Source organism: Carassius gibelio, chromosome A6 (assembly GCF_023724105.1).
Source record: "Carassius gibelio isolate Cgi1373 ecotype wild population from Czech Republic chromosome A6, carGib1.2-hapl.c, whole genome shotgun sequence".
Classification (NCBI taxonomy): Eukaryota; Metazoa; Chordata; class Actinopteri; order Cypriniformes; family Cyprinidae; genus Carassius; species Carassius gibelio.
This window is the reverse complement of record NC_068376.1, coordinates 4,512,607-4,526,046: the sequence shown is the minus strand read 5'-3', so window position 1 is coordinate 4,526,046 and position 13,440 is coordinate 4,512,607. Positions and strand designations below refer to the sequence as shown.

The following is a 13,440-nucleotide window of genomic DNA, read 5'->3' as shown; positions in this document are numbered from 1 at the left end:
ACAGTTTAATGAATATCAAGAAAACAAGTTTAAACGATTTCATCGTCTTTTACTGGCAAACATTGATACTTAAAAATATTTATTTGTGTGTTTATTGACTCTAACGTCCAAATAATATCGTGACTTTTCAAAAGTATGTAGATATTAAATATTTAGGAAACAATGACCTTTGCGTAACAATAATGCGCTTCTGTAGTGTCGTCATCACGTCTCAGCTGCTATTGGCCGGCGCAGGTCACGTGATCAAAACAGTGTCATGGCGGCGTCCACAGCGGTCCGCGCGGCCGTGAGCTTCACTCAGAAGTTCGTCCGAGTCTCTCCGGACTGCAGCGCGTGCCCGCTCTACCGACTGAACCTGTGCACCGGAGCCACCGACGGGTTCACCGCTCCGAACAGACACCTGCGGACCAGCATCGGTGCGTCCTTCGCACACACACTCTCTCTCTCACTCTCACAGACTCTGATGGGTTGTTATGTGTGTGTGTGTATCAGGTGTGTGTCAGAGTGCAGACAGCAGTTCACCGGAGGAGGACGAGCGAGTGTGAGTTCATCATCAGATCAGTCCGGTGCTTCTCCAACTCTAGATCCAAACTCTTTCACGAAGGGATGACGTTTCAACCGATTTCAGGGTCTTTTTTTACCTTATAATGGCAACTTTTTAAACCTTTATGAACGTGTGTCACCTTTAAGTAAAATGTTTAATTTATTCATAAATGCAGCTAGAACAACAATATATATATATAATAAATTAGAGTAATACGTCTTCATAAGTCAGACAAAACCCATCTCTGCATTACAGAAATGGCATTTAGATGTATTAATTTCACACATACTTTAAGATCAATGTTTTAAATACAACATATGTTAAACATAGAAATATAAAATGTTGGGAAAAATGTAAATCATTCGTTTTAAAGGACTGATCACTCAGGAACAAAGCAGGGGACTATCTTTACGAATGGGATTCAAGAACCAAACACCACAAATGTTCTGTTGTGACTCTGTTTGGGTCTATTTTACAGTTTAATATTAAACATAACATTGTGTCTAAAACTTGTATTGTTTAATATTAGCTCATGTTCATCTTTTGATTAACTTATTTATTCATTATATATCATGAGATAAAGTAGAAAACACATGATCTTGAAAGGATGTGCTGCTTTACTGCAGTGTGAATGTGGTTTACATCGACCGCTCCGGTCAGAGGATCCCCGTCCAGGCCAGGGTCGGCGAGAACGTTCTGTACCTGGCACACAAGCATGGCATTGAGCTGGAGGGTGAGTCCAGACGTCTCTTCATCTCCGTGTGTTTGAGGCTGGTCTTCATCTGCTGCTCTCTTTTCCTCAGGCGCCTGTGAAGCGTCTCTGGCCTGCTCCACCTGTCACGTGTACGTCAGCAGCGAACACTACGAGAAGCTTCCCGAGCCTGAGGAGAGGTGAGGAGCGCTCGGCTCATGCTGGTGCTGGTGTCCGCTGGTCTGACCTGTGTGTGTCCTGCAGGGAGGACGATATGCTGGACATGGCCCCGATGCTGCAGGAGAACTCTCGTCTGGGCTGCCAGATCATCCTGACGCCGGAGCTGGACGGCATGGAGCTGACCCTGCCCAAGGTCACCAGGAACTTCTACGTGGACGGCCACGTGCCCAAACCTCACTGAGACTGAACGGAGACACGGATCATAAAGCACTGTGTGATCCGACACTAACGATCCTGGTCCTCGGTGAGCGGGTCACAGAGCGCTGGACTCCTGAGCTCCTGCCGAATCTGGTGCACAGGTATCTCCACACCATGGACTCCGGCGTGGCGCTTCATTACCCCTCATAGAACCACAACATTACACCGTTTGCGTTAAAGGGTCAGGTCTGTCATTAATCACTCGTCCTCATCTCGTTGATCTTCAGAACACAGATGAAGATGAAGATATTTCTGATGAAGTCCAGAGCTTTCTGAGCCTGCACACACAGAACAGAACTGAAATGTTTCAGCAGAAAGTGTTGAATCAAGTCGTCACACGGACTATTTTAACGATGACTAGCTCTTAAATGCTTAACTTCTCTTCTTTGTGTGCAGGGTCAGAAAGCGCCGGACTTCATCAGAAATATCTTCATCTGTGTTCTGAAGATCAACGACATGAGCACAAGAGATTAATGACAGAACTTTTGAAAGTTTTGAGTGGACTATATCTTTAAATGTACTGAAAACATAAAAAACTTTTCTTTTCATTCAAGTTTATTTTTCTTGTATGAATAAAGCGAAGCCTCTTTTAGATCCATGAAGGTTTTCTGCATCAGTGTTTTATGATAGTTAGGCTATATTTGTTTAATGTTTCTGATGACTGTCATGCAGATGTTGTTATGTTCATAGGTTTATATTTCACATGATCCTGCTCGATGTCTAACAAACATTACTGTAGTACTATATGTTACTGATGTGCAACAAACACGACTGTGATGCACAAACAGGCTTGGTTCTCTTCATACACCTCTTTCTTTGTTGTTTTCTGGACATGATCTCCAAATGTTTTCCCAAGAACAGAAACATTCCACTTCAGAAATACTTCCAGGTGTGTGTAAATGTGAGTGTGAGTCTGTAGTTGTGGACAGATGCTCCACATCTGCTCGGATCCAGCTGATGAAGATGTGTTTACACTGAGAGACTAATGTTCTGCAGATCATTTCATTTCTAACAAACACAAGAATCTGTCAAACGCACAATTATTGTCTCTGCTCCGATTATTCAGAAACCATAAATGTGTTGAAGGTTTATACAGTATTAGAAATGTCATGTTTGATTCTGATGTATAAAATAAACAGACAGGTGTCATTATCCATGTGTTTGGAGTTGATCATTAATTCTTTTCAATAAATGAGCCCATCATCCACTTCACTCGTTAGTTCTTGAGGATGTGAGATCCGGGACACCTGCTCATCACGTCACGTGACGGTCGCTTCACACCTGAGAGGATCTGATGTTCTCCAGAGACTGAGCGGTGAGTTTATCTACATCTGTTCAGAATCACACAAACACACACTCCTCGTGCTCGGGTCACACTGCTGAGCGGGAGCGCGCGCGCGGGTGCCTGCCGATGCTGTGGAGCGCGTGCCGCGCGCGGGAGATTGACTGTTACATTGTCGCGACTGCTGAGAGGAAACTCGTCTATCTGTTACATTGTGAGTTATGATGACGTGTGTGAGCTGCGTTTACAGTGTTCTGGAGCAGAACTCAACTATCAATCGCTGACAAGTACATGTTTAATAACTTTAATCATTATTTTCTTTCTGTCACCTTGTTTTCCGTCAGTTCCGTCAGGTAAATGTTATTCAGGACGCCCGCTACAAGATTTTGTTTTGTTTTGTTTCATATCCCCTCCACATTAATAATAATTCTGTCTGTCCTCATTATGTCATTGTGTTTGGTCTCGAGTTTGATGATGATAAGATGCAAGTTTTCACAGTGATCTTTACTACAGAACTCGAATACATCACTCTGGAAAAGTGTAGATACTGTATATATGATATCCTCCTGACTTACAGCTGAGGAGTTTTGTCTTCTGTGATGGACATTATATTTTAGTGAATTTCTGTGAGACCTCACATGTCCCAGTTTTAAGTCAGGAGCACATTCAGAGCTTCTCAGAGAGGGCAAATGATTGGATGTTTCACCCTGGCCACGCCCTCTGATTGGTCTTTAAATGTGGCTGACGTTCATTTAGTGATAAAGTGTAACACCCTTATGGAAATGTGGTAATATTTAGTAATAATCGTTTAAATCTGACTAATTTTCAATTTTTCATTCCCACCTTGCAGGCTCAAAAAACTGCATTTATGAATATAGCAGGCTGATAGGTGCGCACAAGCAGGGGAATGAACCGTTAATAGTTTGGGCTATACGCTCCCATGTCTGCTTCTTGTCCCTTGCTGTGACACCCGGCCCACATTTTCCTTTAAGAATGGCCTTGTGTTCATCCACTAACTGGGCTAACAGTAAACACTGTTCCTCTGTCCAGTTTGGCTTTCTCGCCCTTCTTGGTTTTGATTCCATGCTTGATACATTAAAACTAAAATTCAAACTGCCACTTTAATAGGACAGCAATCACTGTAACTGGAAAGAGTGGAACAATTTTTATCATTCTAAGCCAATCAAATACTTTATAGGAAATTAAAAGCATGGTAAATAAAAATTAGATACACGCATATAATGTGTGTGTGTGTGTGTGAGAGAGAGAGACAGCGAACGGTCAAATAGGAAAAATTCCGCATGTAAATTCAAAGTGAGAATTAGAATACATCCTATACTTATCACTCTTTTTCTTTCCTTCTTGGACAACCAACCAATCACAGTCTTCAAAAGATTGTGTCATACATTGGGTCAACCCCGCCTCCTAACTTAGATGAAAGTTTTTGTCTTTTCCTTACTCAGAGTTGCTCTCAGATCGATCCCAAATCGCTCTTAAGCTAAGACTCCTACGTAAAAGTTTTTAAGCTAAATAAAGAGTTTTCTGAGAGGATTTTTAGAATCTTTATGAATACGGGCCCAGACATTTATAGTGTTACAGAAGATCTTATTTCAAATAAATGCTGTTCTTTTGAACTTTCTTTTCATCTGTCACTCCTGAAAAATTAAAATGCATCACAGATTCTAAAAAAATAATCTGTGTTCAACACTGATAATAATCAGAAATGTTTCTTGAGCAGTAAATCATCATATTATTCTGATTTCTGAAGATCATGTGACACTGAAGACTGGAGGAATGATGCTGGAAATACAGCGGAGCATCACAGAAATACATTACACTTTAACACAGATTCACACAGAAAACAGATGTTTTAGATCGTAATAATATTTCACAGTTTTACTGTATTTTTGATCAAATAAATGCAGCTGTGGTGAGCAGAAGAGACTTCTTTCAGAAACATTAAAACATCTTACTGACCCCAAACCTCTGACAGGCTGCGTGAACGCCCTGGGTGTTTAAATCTGTTATATTTGAATGGCTTGAGTGTCTCAGTTAATGTTCTTCTGTGTTTCAGTAAACCCCTGAGGAAACATGAGTTCTCATGTGTGTTCTCCAGAAGATGTGCAGCACCAGCAGGTGACCCAGTCCTCCATCCTCCTCCTGCTTCAGGAGGCCACCAAACTCACTCCTCCAGCGGGCGACGAGCGCTTGCGTTCTGCACCGTCACATGTAGAGAGTGAAGACAGCGGGTCACTCGTCCTCTCCGGCCGTGAAGACCCAGAGTTCAGCGGCTCTTTCTCTGTAGTGCAGGAGTCTGAGCGCAGCAGCAGTGCATGGGAGGTGATGCGTCTGATCAACCAGCAGTGTGAGCAGCTGCTGCAGTCCGGCTGTGAGGACCGAGGAGCGCTCGACCTGCACCCATCAGACGCCTCCGAGACCGTGCTGACGCCCAGACCTCCGTCTGAGCCCGAGTGTCCCGCTGATGCTTGTTCCTCTGTCATCGAGCTCACAGATGTGGAGAACATCAAAGATCCCCAAGATCTGGCTGAGCTCATAAAGACACACACAGCGGATCACATCCGCACCAGTGAGGAGACCGAAAACACGTCTGTGCTGCACGGGTCCAGAGACCAGGGCCATTCAGATCATGAGGAATCTGTTGTCCCGTCCACAGGAAATGACTGTGCGCCCATCAGTCCTCTTGACTTCACTTCCTGTCTGGTGTCTGAGCGAGACTCTGAGAGTGTGTGGCTCCCTCTGAACGCCTCTGAAAACACACCGTGTTCCTCACAATCAGCCGACCTCAACAATAATCTCCTAGAGAGCGTGCACAAGGAGCTCCAGACGTGTTTGTGGGACACTGGCAGACGGACGCAGAGGAAGCAGCCTCGTCCCACCCGCAGCCCTGACCCGCAGGACCCTGAGGTGCAGGGAGTGACCTTCAGCATGGCCCCGCAGCTGGACGCTGGTCAGAGCCGACTCGTCATCACCTCCAACTACAGGTGGAGCGTCTGAGGGGTGAGTGTGGTGTGTTTCTGCTCTGGAGGTTGATGATGTGTCATCCTCTGCTCAGTGAAGAGATCCAGCGCTGGAGGAGGAGCAGGAGCAGCCGCAGCCGGACACAGAGGAGCAGCTCCGAGGAGGAGAGCGACTGCTGCGGTGTGTCCCGTCAGTACTGCACCCCGGCACCAGAGGGCATCACACACACACTCACACACACACTCTACACACACTCTCTCACACACACACTACTCGTCACTGGTGCTCGTGCTGAAAGTGTTAAAGCTGAGTGTAAGCGCAGTGTTTGTGCTCCAGACATGAATGATTCTCAGGGATGTAGATTTGATTTTGAAATAAAAGCAAAAATCCCCCACTTTGCATTTATGATATAATTTTATGTCATCTAAACCCTTTATTTATAGATATTGTAGACCACTCACTCATGAATGGAGTTTATATAATGACACAATTTTAATGTAAACATTAGAATGTAGTTTTCTGTAATTTATGACATTTAAACAGGTATGCGTTTCTTTCTTCTGTTGAACACAAAAGAAGATATTTTGAAGAATGTTGTTAACCAAATAGTTGACCGTAGCCATTGACCGTATTTTTTATTTTTTTTTATCATACAATGGAAGTCAATGGGTGCCGTCGACTGTTTGGCTACCAACATTCTTCAGAATGTCTTCTTTAATGTTCTTTAATATAGAGTTGTGGAACAGTTTGAGGATGAGTAAAGGGTGAGAGATTTCTTTATTTTTGAGTGAATTGTCCCTGGACTCGTGTTTGGAGTTTTCGGGTCCCTCAGAAGAAATGGCTTCAGTTCGTCGCAGTGGTTCTAGTGAAAGCAGTCCTGGTTGTGTTCTGTGTTCTCAGGGAGTAAGATGTGTGCGTCGTGCTGCACGAGGAAGACTCCTCTCTGGAGAGACGCTGAGGACGGGACGCCGCTCTGTAACGCCTGTGGCATCAGGTGCTCTCCTGCTCTCCTCACGCTTAGTCTAAAGATTTTTATACTCACTCTTCATTTATTCTTCTAATAAGGCCTGATCTAGTGCTCTGGTGGTTTGGGCAGGTATAAGAAGTACCGCGTGCGCTGTCAGCAGTGCTGGAACATCCCCAAGAAGGAGGCAAACACACAGTCCTCGTGTCAGAGATGCGGCGAGGTCCTGAAGCTGAAGTGATGGGACACTCATGCGCTCCTGACGTCTCTGAAAATGGTTAGTTCCTGTAGATGGACTGATGAAACCCAAACATGACCATTGACTGTTCACTTATTTAATTCACACATTCTTCCTCTTGTTTTGTGAAAATTAACTATTTATTCATGGTTTGTGTATTTTCTTTGGTCTGATTTGTGTTAGCACTGGCTGTGTTTCTGTTCAGAGGTCTTCTGTGCTGGAATTCAATATTAAATTGTATTTATAGTGCTCTATTGTCAGTGCTTTTTTAAGCATTATTACGTAGATCCTTTGTCATCTGATTAACGGGTCAGTCATATTATATACACAGATTAATATGAATGTTTGTTCTCTAATGATGGACGTAAGTGTGATCAGATCAGCTGTACGTTTCTGAGTCGAGTCTCAGACGTCCTGCTGTTGATGTGATGATACTGGAGTCTGATTATTATGGAAGCTCTTCACTGGTGGTCTCTTCGGTGATGCTGCAGGTTCTGCTGTGGTTTTGGTCACAAGGCTTCGCTGAATCTGTCTGTGATTCGCCTGTAACTGGTTTGATCAGAGTCTTGTTTGGTGAGAGATGAAGAAGCAGATCTGCTGTGATTGTGTTTGTTGTGATATTTCTGTGCGTCTCAATCTGTGGTATTTCTGCTTATTTAGATTAGGGTTTAATGGTGATCGGGGAAAATGTAAGAGGACAATTATATTTAAATGTTTTTGTGTTCACTCCCAAAAACTCTGCGTCCAAGGACAAAATATAGTTTAGTTCAAATATTTAACCAATGGAAATCATTCAAACGTTGAGCTGAGTAACAGGAGATGTGTCTCCAGCAGGACGCTTGTCTCTAACACACACACACACACACACACACACGAGGAAACGGAGTGTGTTCTTCCTGAAGGGTCAAGACTGATGTGCGTCAATATCACGAATAATAAAATGTGACCGTAATACCAGAGCAAACACTCAGTTGAATATTGAAGCGCATGAATGAGTCCGTAGATCTGTAATGTTCAAGTCGTCTTGGCTTTACACTGACCGCTGTGTCTCACACAAACCTTTGATTCGATGCGTGACGTCACAACATTGCAGAAGTCAGACTCCGTGTAACACACTACAAGTAACACACGTTACCATATCATATTACTTTTTCAAAGAAACTAGTAAAGTAACATTACTTTTTAATTAAGAAGGAAATATCTGAGTTACTTTTTCAAATAAGTAACTGCAGTTACTTTGTCAGATTCAGTATTCTGCTAAATAAAAATATTCAGAATATAATACAAACCTGCAATAACTAAATATTAAAAGACATTTATAGTTTTATTTAATAGCATTTTATCAACCAATTTCTTCGCTACTGACCTTTGAGCTAATTCAAACATACTAATTAGTATATACTGTTTTATTTGTGTTCTTGCTGAATCGTGTTGAACTTTCTTCCCCTGCGTCATATTCTTCATGTGATTAGATCTACTGTACAGAAGAGAATTCACATTTCCTTCAGCCTGATCCGCATTCACTTCACTTCTGGTGTGAAACGGCTTTTATATTTGTAAAATTACTTTTTTTTATATTAAAAACAAACAAACAAGCCCTGCCCGGATTTAAAAAGTAACTCAAAACTGCGTAATGCATTACTTTCCATAAAAAGTAACTAAGTAACATTAAGTCACTTTTTTTAGGGAGTAACACAATATTGTAATGCATTAGTTTTAAAAGGAACATTACCCAACACTGGTCATATTTACAGTTCAGCTGCAAGAAATGCTCTTTATGAACTGAGAAAAACATTTTTATCTCTGACGTTTGTGGTGTGTTTCATAGTTTAATGAATCCATGATCTCAGGCGATCAAGAACAATATGATTCCTCATGATCTCTGCACTTTAAATCATTCACTATTGTCTTTGTCTGAGTATGCTGTAGTCCTGAACTCTTGGAATGAAGCTGAAGTGGCCTGTCAATCAGAAACCCGGCGGCGCATTAAGAGATGAGTTATGAATAATGAGCATTCGTGCGCTCACACCTGTGACCACGGCACATATATCCTGTTTGGAAAATGGCCGACGCTGTCGCTGAAGCCTTCGACATCAAGCCTCCCGCCCTCCAGCGCTCCAGCAGGAAGTGTGGACAGGAAACAGCTGTTCCTGACATCCTCCCTCTGCTGCTCCAGGTGCATCCTGGGTACTCTGCGCTCAGCGGCGTGGACACATCTCTATCTGTGAGCGTGGGCTCGTGTTCACCGGCCGCTGACGGATCTCGGTGATGATTGTGTTCAGACGCTCTGCTGAATATGTGGAGGATTCTCGCTGTGTTTCACGCTCAAGCAGCGGCGCGTGACGGATATATTTAATCACACATGCAGGTGTGAGCACAGCAATGGTTTCTGCATATTATCAAACCGCATTATGTGTGCGAGTTCATTTAGTCCAAGAGAGCAGATTCATGAGTTCAGTTTTTTTTTCGTTGTAATGAATTACTTCCTGCCAAACTGACAGTTATCCGTTATCACATGTGATACTTGAAATCAAAATGTTTGAACACTGTGCTCCAAATCATGTTTTGTAAGAATAAAGATAACTAGATTTCTTAGTTTTTCTGAAGCTGAAGGGAGAGTTGTTTTGTTCGTGTCGATCTCAGCAGTGCTCGGGGGTTGAGGCTGGTTGCCGGGGTGTTGCTAAGGGGTTACTGAGGTATTCTGAGTGGTTTCTAGGGCATTGCAAGAACGTCTTGAAAGTCTGTTAGTGTGTGTGTGTGATGCCAGATTTCCTCTGTAACCGTCCACAATGTTTCAAGTGTGTGACAATTATTTAATAATATATCGACTTATCACACAATGTATGTGTGGATGACCTCAATCAGTTTTGGTGACGCCATATATCAGCCATTATATATAATAAAAAAATCTACATACCACAGTTATTTGTGCATTTTACTTTTTTTCTACTATTGTTACATGGCACTTTGTTAGAAAATGTTCAGCAAATGTTCAAGGCAGTTCATCATGGAATTCACTGGGGTGGTGTTGGTGTAGTGGATGAGACCGTGCCTTTGGTGTGAGAGACACGGGTTCGAATCCACTGAGACACCAATGTGTCCCTGAGCAAAACACTTAACCCCTAGTTGCTCCAGAGGCATGTGACCTCTGACATATATAGCAATTGTAAGTAGCTTTGGATAAAAGCGTCTGCTAAATAAATAAATGTAAATTCAGTGATGTCATCTCTGTTCAGTTAAATAGTGTCTGTTTTTATTTGCAATCAAGTCAATGATATCGCTGTAGATGAAGTGACCCCAACTAAGCAAGCCAGAGGCGACAGCGGCAAGGAACCGAAACTCCATCGGTGACAGAATGGAGAATGGAAAACCTTGGGAGAAACCAGGCTCAGTTGGGGGTCAGTTCTCCTCTGACCAGACGAAACCAGTAGTTCAATTCCAGGCTGCAGCAAAGTCAGATTGTGCAGAAGAATCATCTGTTTCCTGTGGTCTTGTCCTGGTGCTCCTCTGAGACAAGGTCTTTACAGGGGATCTGTATCTGGGCTCTAGTTGTCCTGGTCTCCGCTGTCTTTCAGGGATGTAGAGGTCCTTTCTAGGTGCTGATCCACCATCTGGTCTGGATACGTACTGGATCCGGGTGACTGCAGTGACCCTCTGATCTGGACACAGACTGGATCTGGTGGCTACGGTGACCTCGGAATAAGAAAGAAACAGACTAATATTAGCGTAGATGCCATTCTTCTAATGATGTAGCAAGTACATCGGGTGTTATGTGAAGTGTTTCCGGTTCCGGTTTACCTAATTAATGCAGCCTAAAAATCCTTTAACGGATTTGGATATTAAAAGCATATTAGTATGTTATGTGTAAGCCAGGTTAAAGAGATGGGTCTTTAATCTAGATTTAAACTGCAAGAGTGTGTCTGCCTCCCGAACAATGTTAGGTAGGCTATTCCAGAGTTTAGGCGCCAAATAGGAAAAGGATCTGCCGCCCGCAGTTGATTTTGATATTCTAGGTATTATCAAATTGCCTGAGTTTTGAGAACGTAGCGGACGTAGAAGATTATAATGTAAAAGGAGCTCATTCAAATGCTGAGGTGCTAAACCATTCAGGGCTTTATAAGTAATAAGCAATATTTTAAAATCTATACAATTTTCAGTAGCACTTTATTTTACAGTCCTGTTCCTCATGTACATACTATGTACTTATTATAGTAATTACAATAACTATGTAATAACTAGATACTAACCCTGAACCTACCCCTAAACCTAACCCTACCCCATGTAGTTACCCTTTATTACCAGAACCTTCTTAGATAAATACACTGTAAGTACACTATAAGTACATGTTAGTACACGTACTGTAAAATAAAGTGCAACCCAATGTTAGGGATAGGGAGCCAGTGCAGTGTGGACAGGACCGGGCTAATATGGTCATACTTCCTGGTTCTAGTAAGAACTCTTGCTGCTGCATTTTGGACTAGCTGTAGTTTGTTTACCAAGCGTGCAGAACAACCACCCAATAAAGCATTACAATAATCTAACCTTGAAGTCATAAATGCATGGATTAACATTTCTGCATTTGACATTGAGAGCATAGGCCGTAATTTAGATATATTTTTGAGATGGAAAAAAGCAGTTTTACAAATGCTAGAAACGTGGCTTTCTAAGGAAAGATTGCGATCAAGTAGCACACCTAGGTTCCTAACTGATGACGAAGAATTGACAGAGCAACCACAACTGCGGAAGTCGTGGCCTAGTGGTTCGAGAGTTTGACTCCTAACCCTAGGGTTATGGGTTTGAGTCTCAGGCTGGCAATATCATGACAGGTGCCCTTGATCAAGGCACTGAACCCCCAACTGCTCCCCGGTCACCGCAGCATAAATGGCTGCCCACTGCTCCGGATGATATCTCCCAAGGGTAACATATAAAGTGTGAAGAGTAGCGGCCCTAGTACTGAGTCTTGAGGTACTCCATACTGCACTTGTGATCGATATGATACATCTTCATTCACTGCTACGAACTGATGGCGGTCATATAAGTACGATTTAAACCATGTTAATGCACTTCCACTGATGCCAACAAAGTGTTCAAGTCTATGCAAAAGAATGCTGTGGTCAATAGTGTTGAACACAGCACTAAGATCCATATACACTATATATATATATATATCCTAATGACAATGAGGAATTAATAATAGTCAAAAGAGGATCTATGACTTCTGGAATCTATGACACACTCACTCGTGTGTGTTTTTTTGTAAAGTGTGTTCATCCCATAGGTGTAATGGTTTTTATACTGTAGAAACTGTATATTCTATGTCCCTTCACCAACCCTACACCTAACCCTAACCCTCACAGGAAACTTTGTGCAGCTTTACTTTCTCAAAAAAACTAATTCTGTATGATTTATAAGTGTTTTGAAAAATGGGGACATGGGTTATGTCCTCATAAGTCACCCTCTCCTTGTAATACCTGTGTCATACCCATGTCATTATACAGAGTTGTACACACACACACACACAACCCCCCCAACACACACACACACTCTCTCTCTCTCACACACACACACACACACACACACAAACGCTCACACACATGCATACGCTCACACACACGCAGACACTCACTCACACACACATGCGCACCTACACTCACACATGCACACACACATACACACTCATACACACACTTATTGCCCTAAACAATTAAGCCTCACAGATCTGTATCTCTGACACACAATAGTGTTTACATGGATGGAGGAAATGTGTCTCAAACACAAGTGCGAGTTAGCAAGAGACGATTGTATATTGTACATGAAGTGTGTGTGTGTTGACGTAATTTTCTCTCTTGTCCTCTTCATAACCCTCTGTCTGCTGTTCAGATCATTTACACAGATGAAAAGTGATTATCCATGAAACACACACACACACACACACACAGAGTCATTTATTGCTGCTTTGTTGTTGCGTGTGTTAAGATAGATGGACAATACAGGCGACTTTTGTTTGAAACAATTGCTAAGATTTCTTCCCTCATAAGGAAACACTCGCTGCTATAATTACCATCAGTTTGACTTTCACACAGAGAGCTGATCGAGTCTGAGATCAGGAGCAGATTCATCACAACGGCTGATTTACAGACGTCTTTCTGAATGCATTTATCTAATTGTGTGAAATGGGTTATGATCACAGGTCTGTCTGTTGTTTACATGTGGACTGGGGCTAGTTGTCACACTGGTAGTGACAGTGAGTTTCTGTATAGACTGTAAAGAAATCTACTGAATATCTCCTGGTATATTGGTCTGA

General features: G+C 42.5%; 2 protein-coding genes across 6 annotated transcripts; both read left to right on the top strand.

Annotated features, from left to right (window-relative positions):
- The first annotated feature begins 230 nt into the window (after nt 1–230).
- LOC128015318 (ferredoxin-2, mitochondrial-like) lies at nt 231–2,825 on the top strand. The gene is made up of 5 exons (XM_052599047.1): nt 231–416; nt 493–541; nt 1,171–1,277; nt 1,348–1,435; nt 1,500–2,825. Exons 1-5 carry the CDS (start codon nt 257–259, stop codon nt 1,654–1,656), a joined length of 561 nt encoding a protein of 186 aa, XP_052455007.1. The 5' UTR covers nt 231–256; the 3' UTR covers nt 1,657–2,825.
- A 4-nt stretch (nt 2,826–2,829) lies between these two features.
- On the top strand, nt 2,830–7,385 carry zglp1 (zinc finger GATA like protein 1). 5 transcript variants are annotated; one of them, XM_052599044.1, is made up of 5 exons: nt 2,833–2,988; nt 5,030–5,957; nt 6,029–6,123; nt 6,835–6,928; nt 7,031–7,385. In XM_052599044.1, exons 2-5 carry the CDS (start codon nt 5,047–5,049, stop codon nt 7,137–7,139), a joined length of 1,209 nt encoding a protein of 402 aa, XP_052455004.1. In that variant the 5' UTR covers nt 2,833–2,988; nt 5,030–5,046; the 3' UTR covers nt 7,140–7,385. The 5 variants fall into 5 exon arrangements, with proteins under 5 accessions (XP_052455003.1, XP_052455004.1, XP_052455006.1 ...); XM_052599046.1 differs by having other exon boundaries at nt 2,967–3,169; nt 6,029–6,114; XM_052599045.1 differs by having other exon boundaries at nt 2,967–3,169.
- The last annotated feature ends 6,055 nt before the right edge of the window (nt 7,386–13,440 follow it).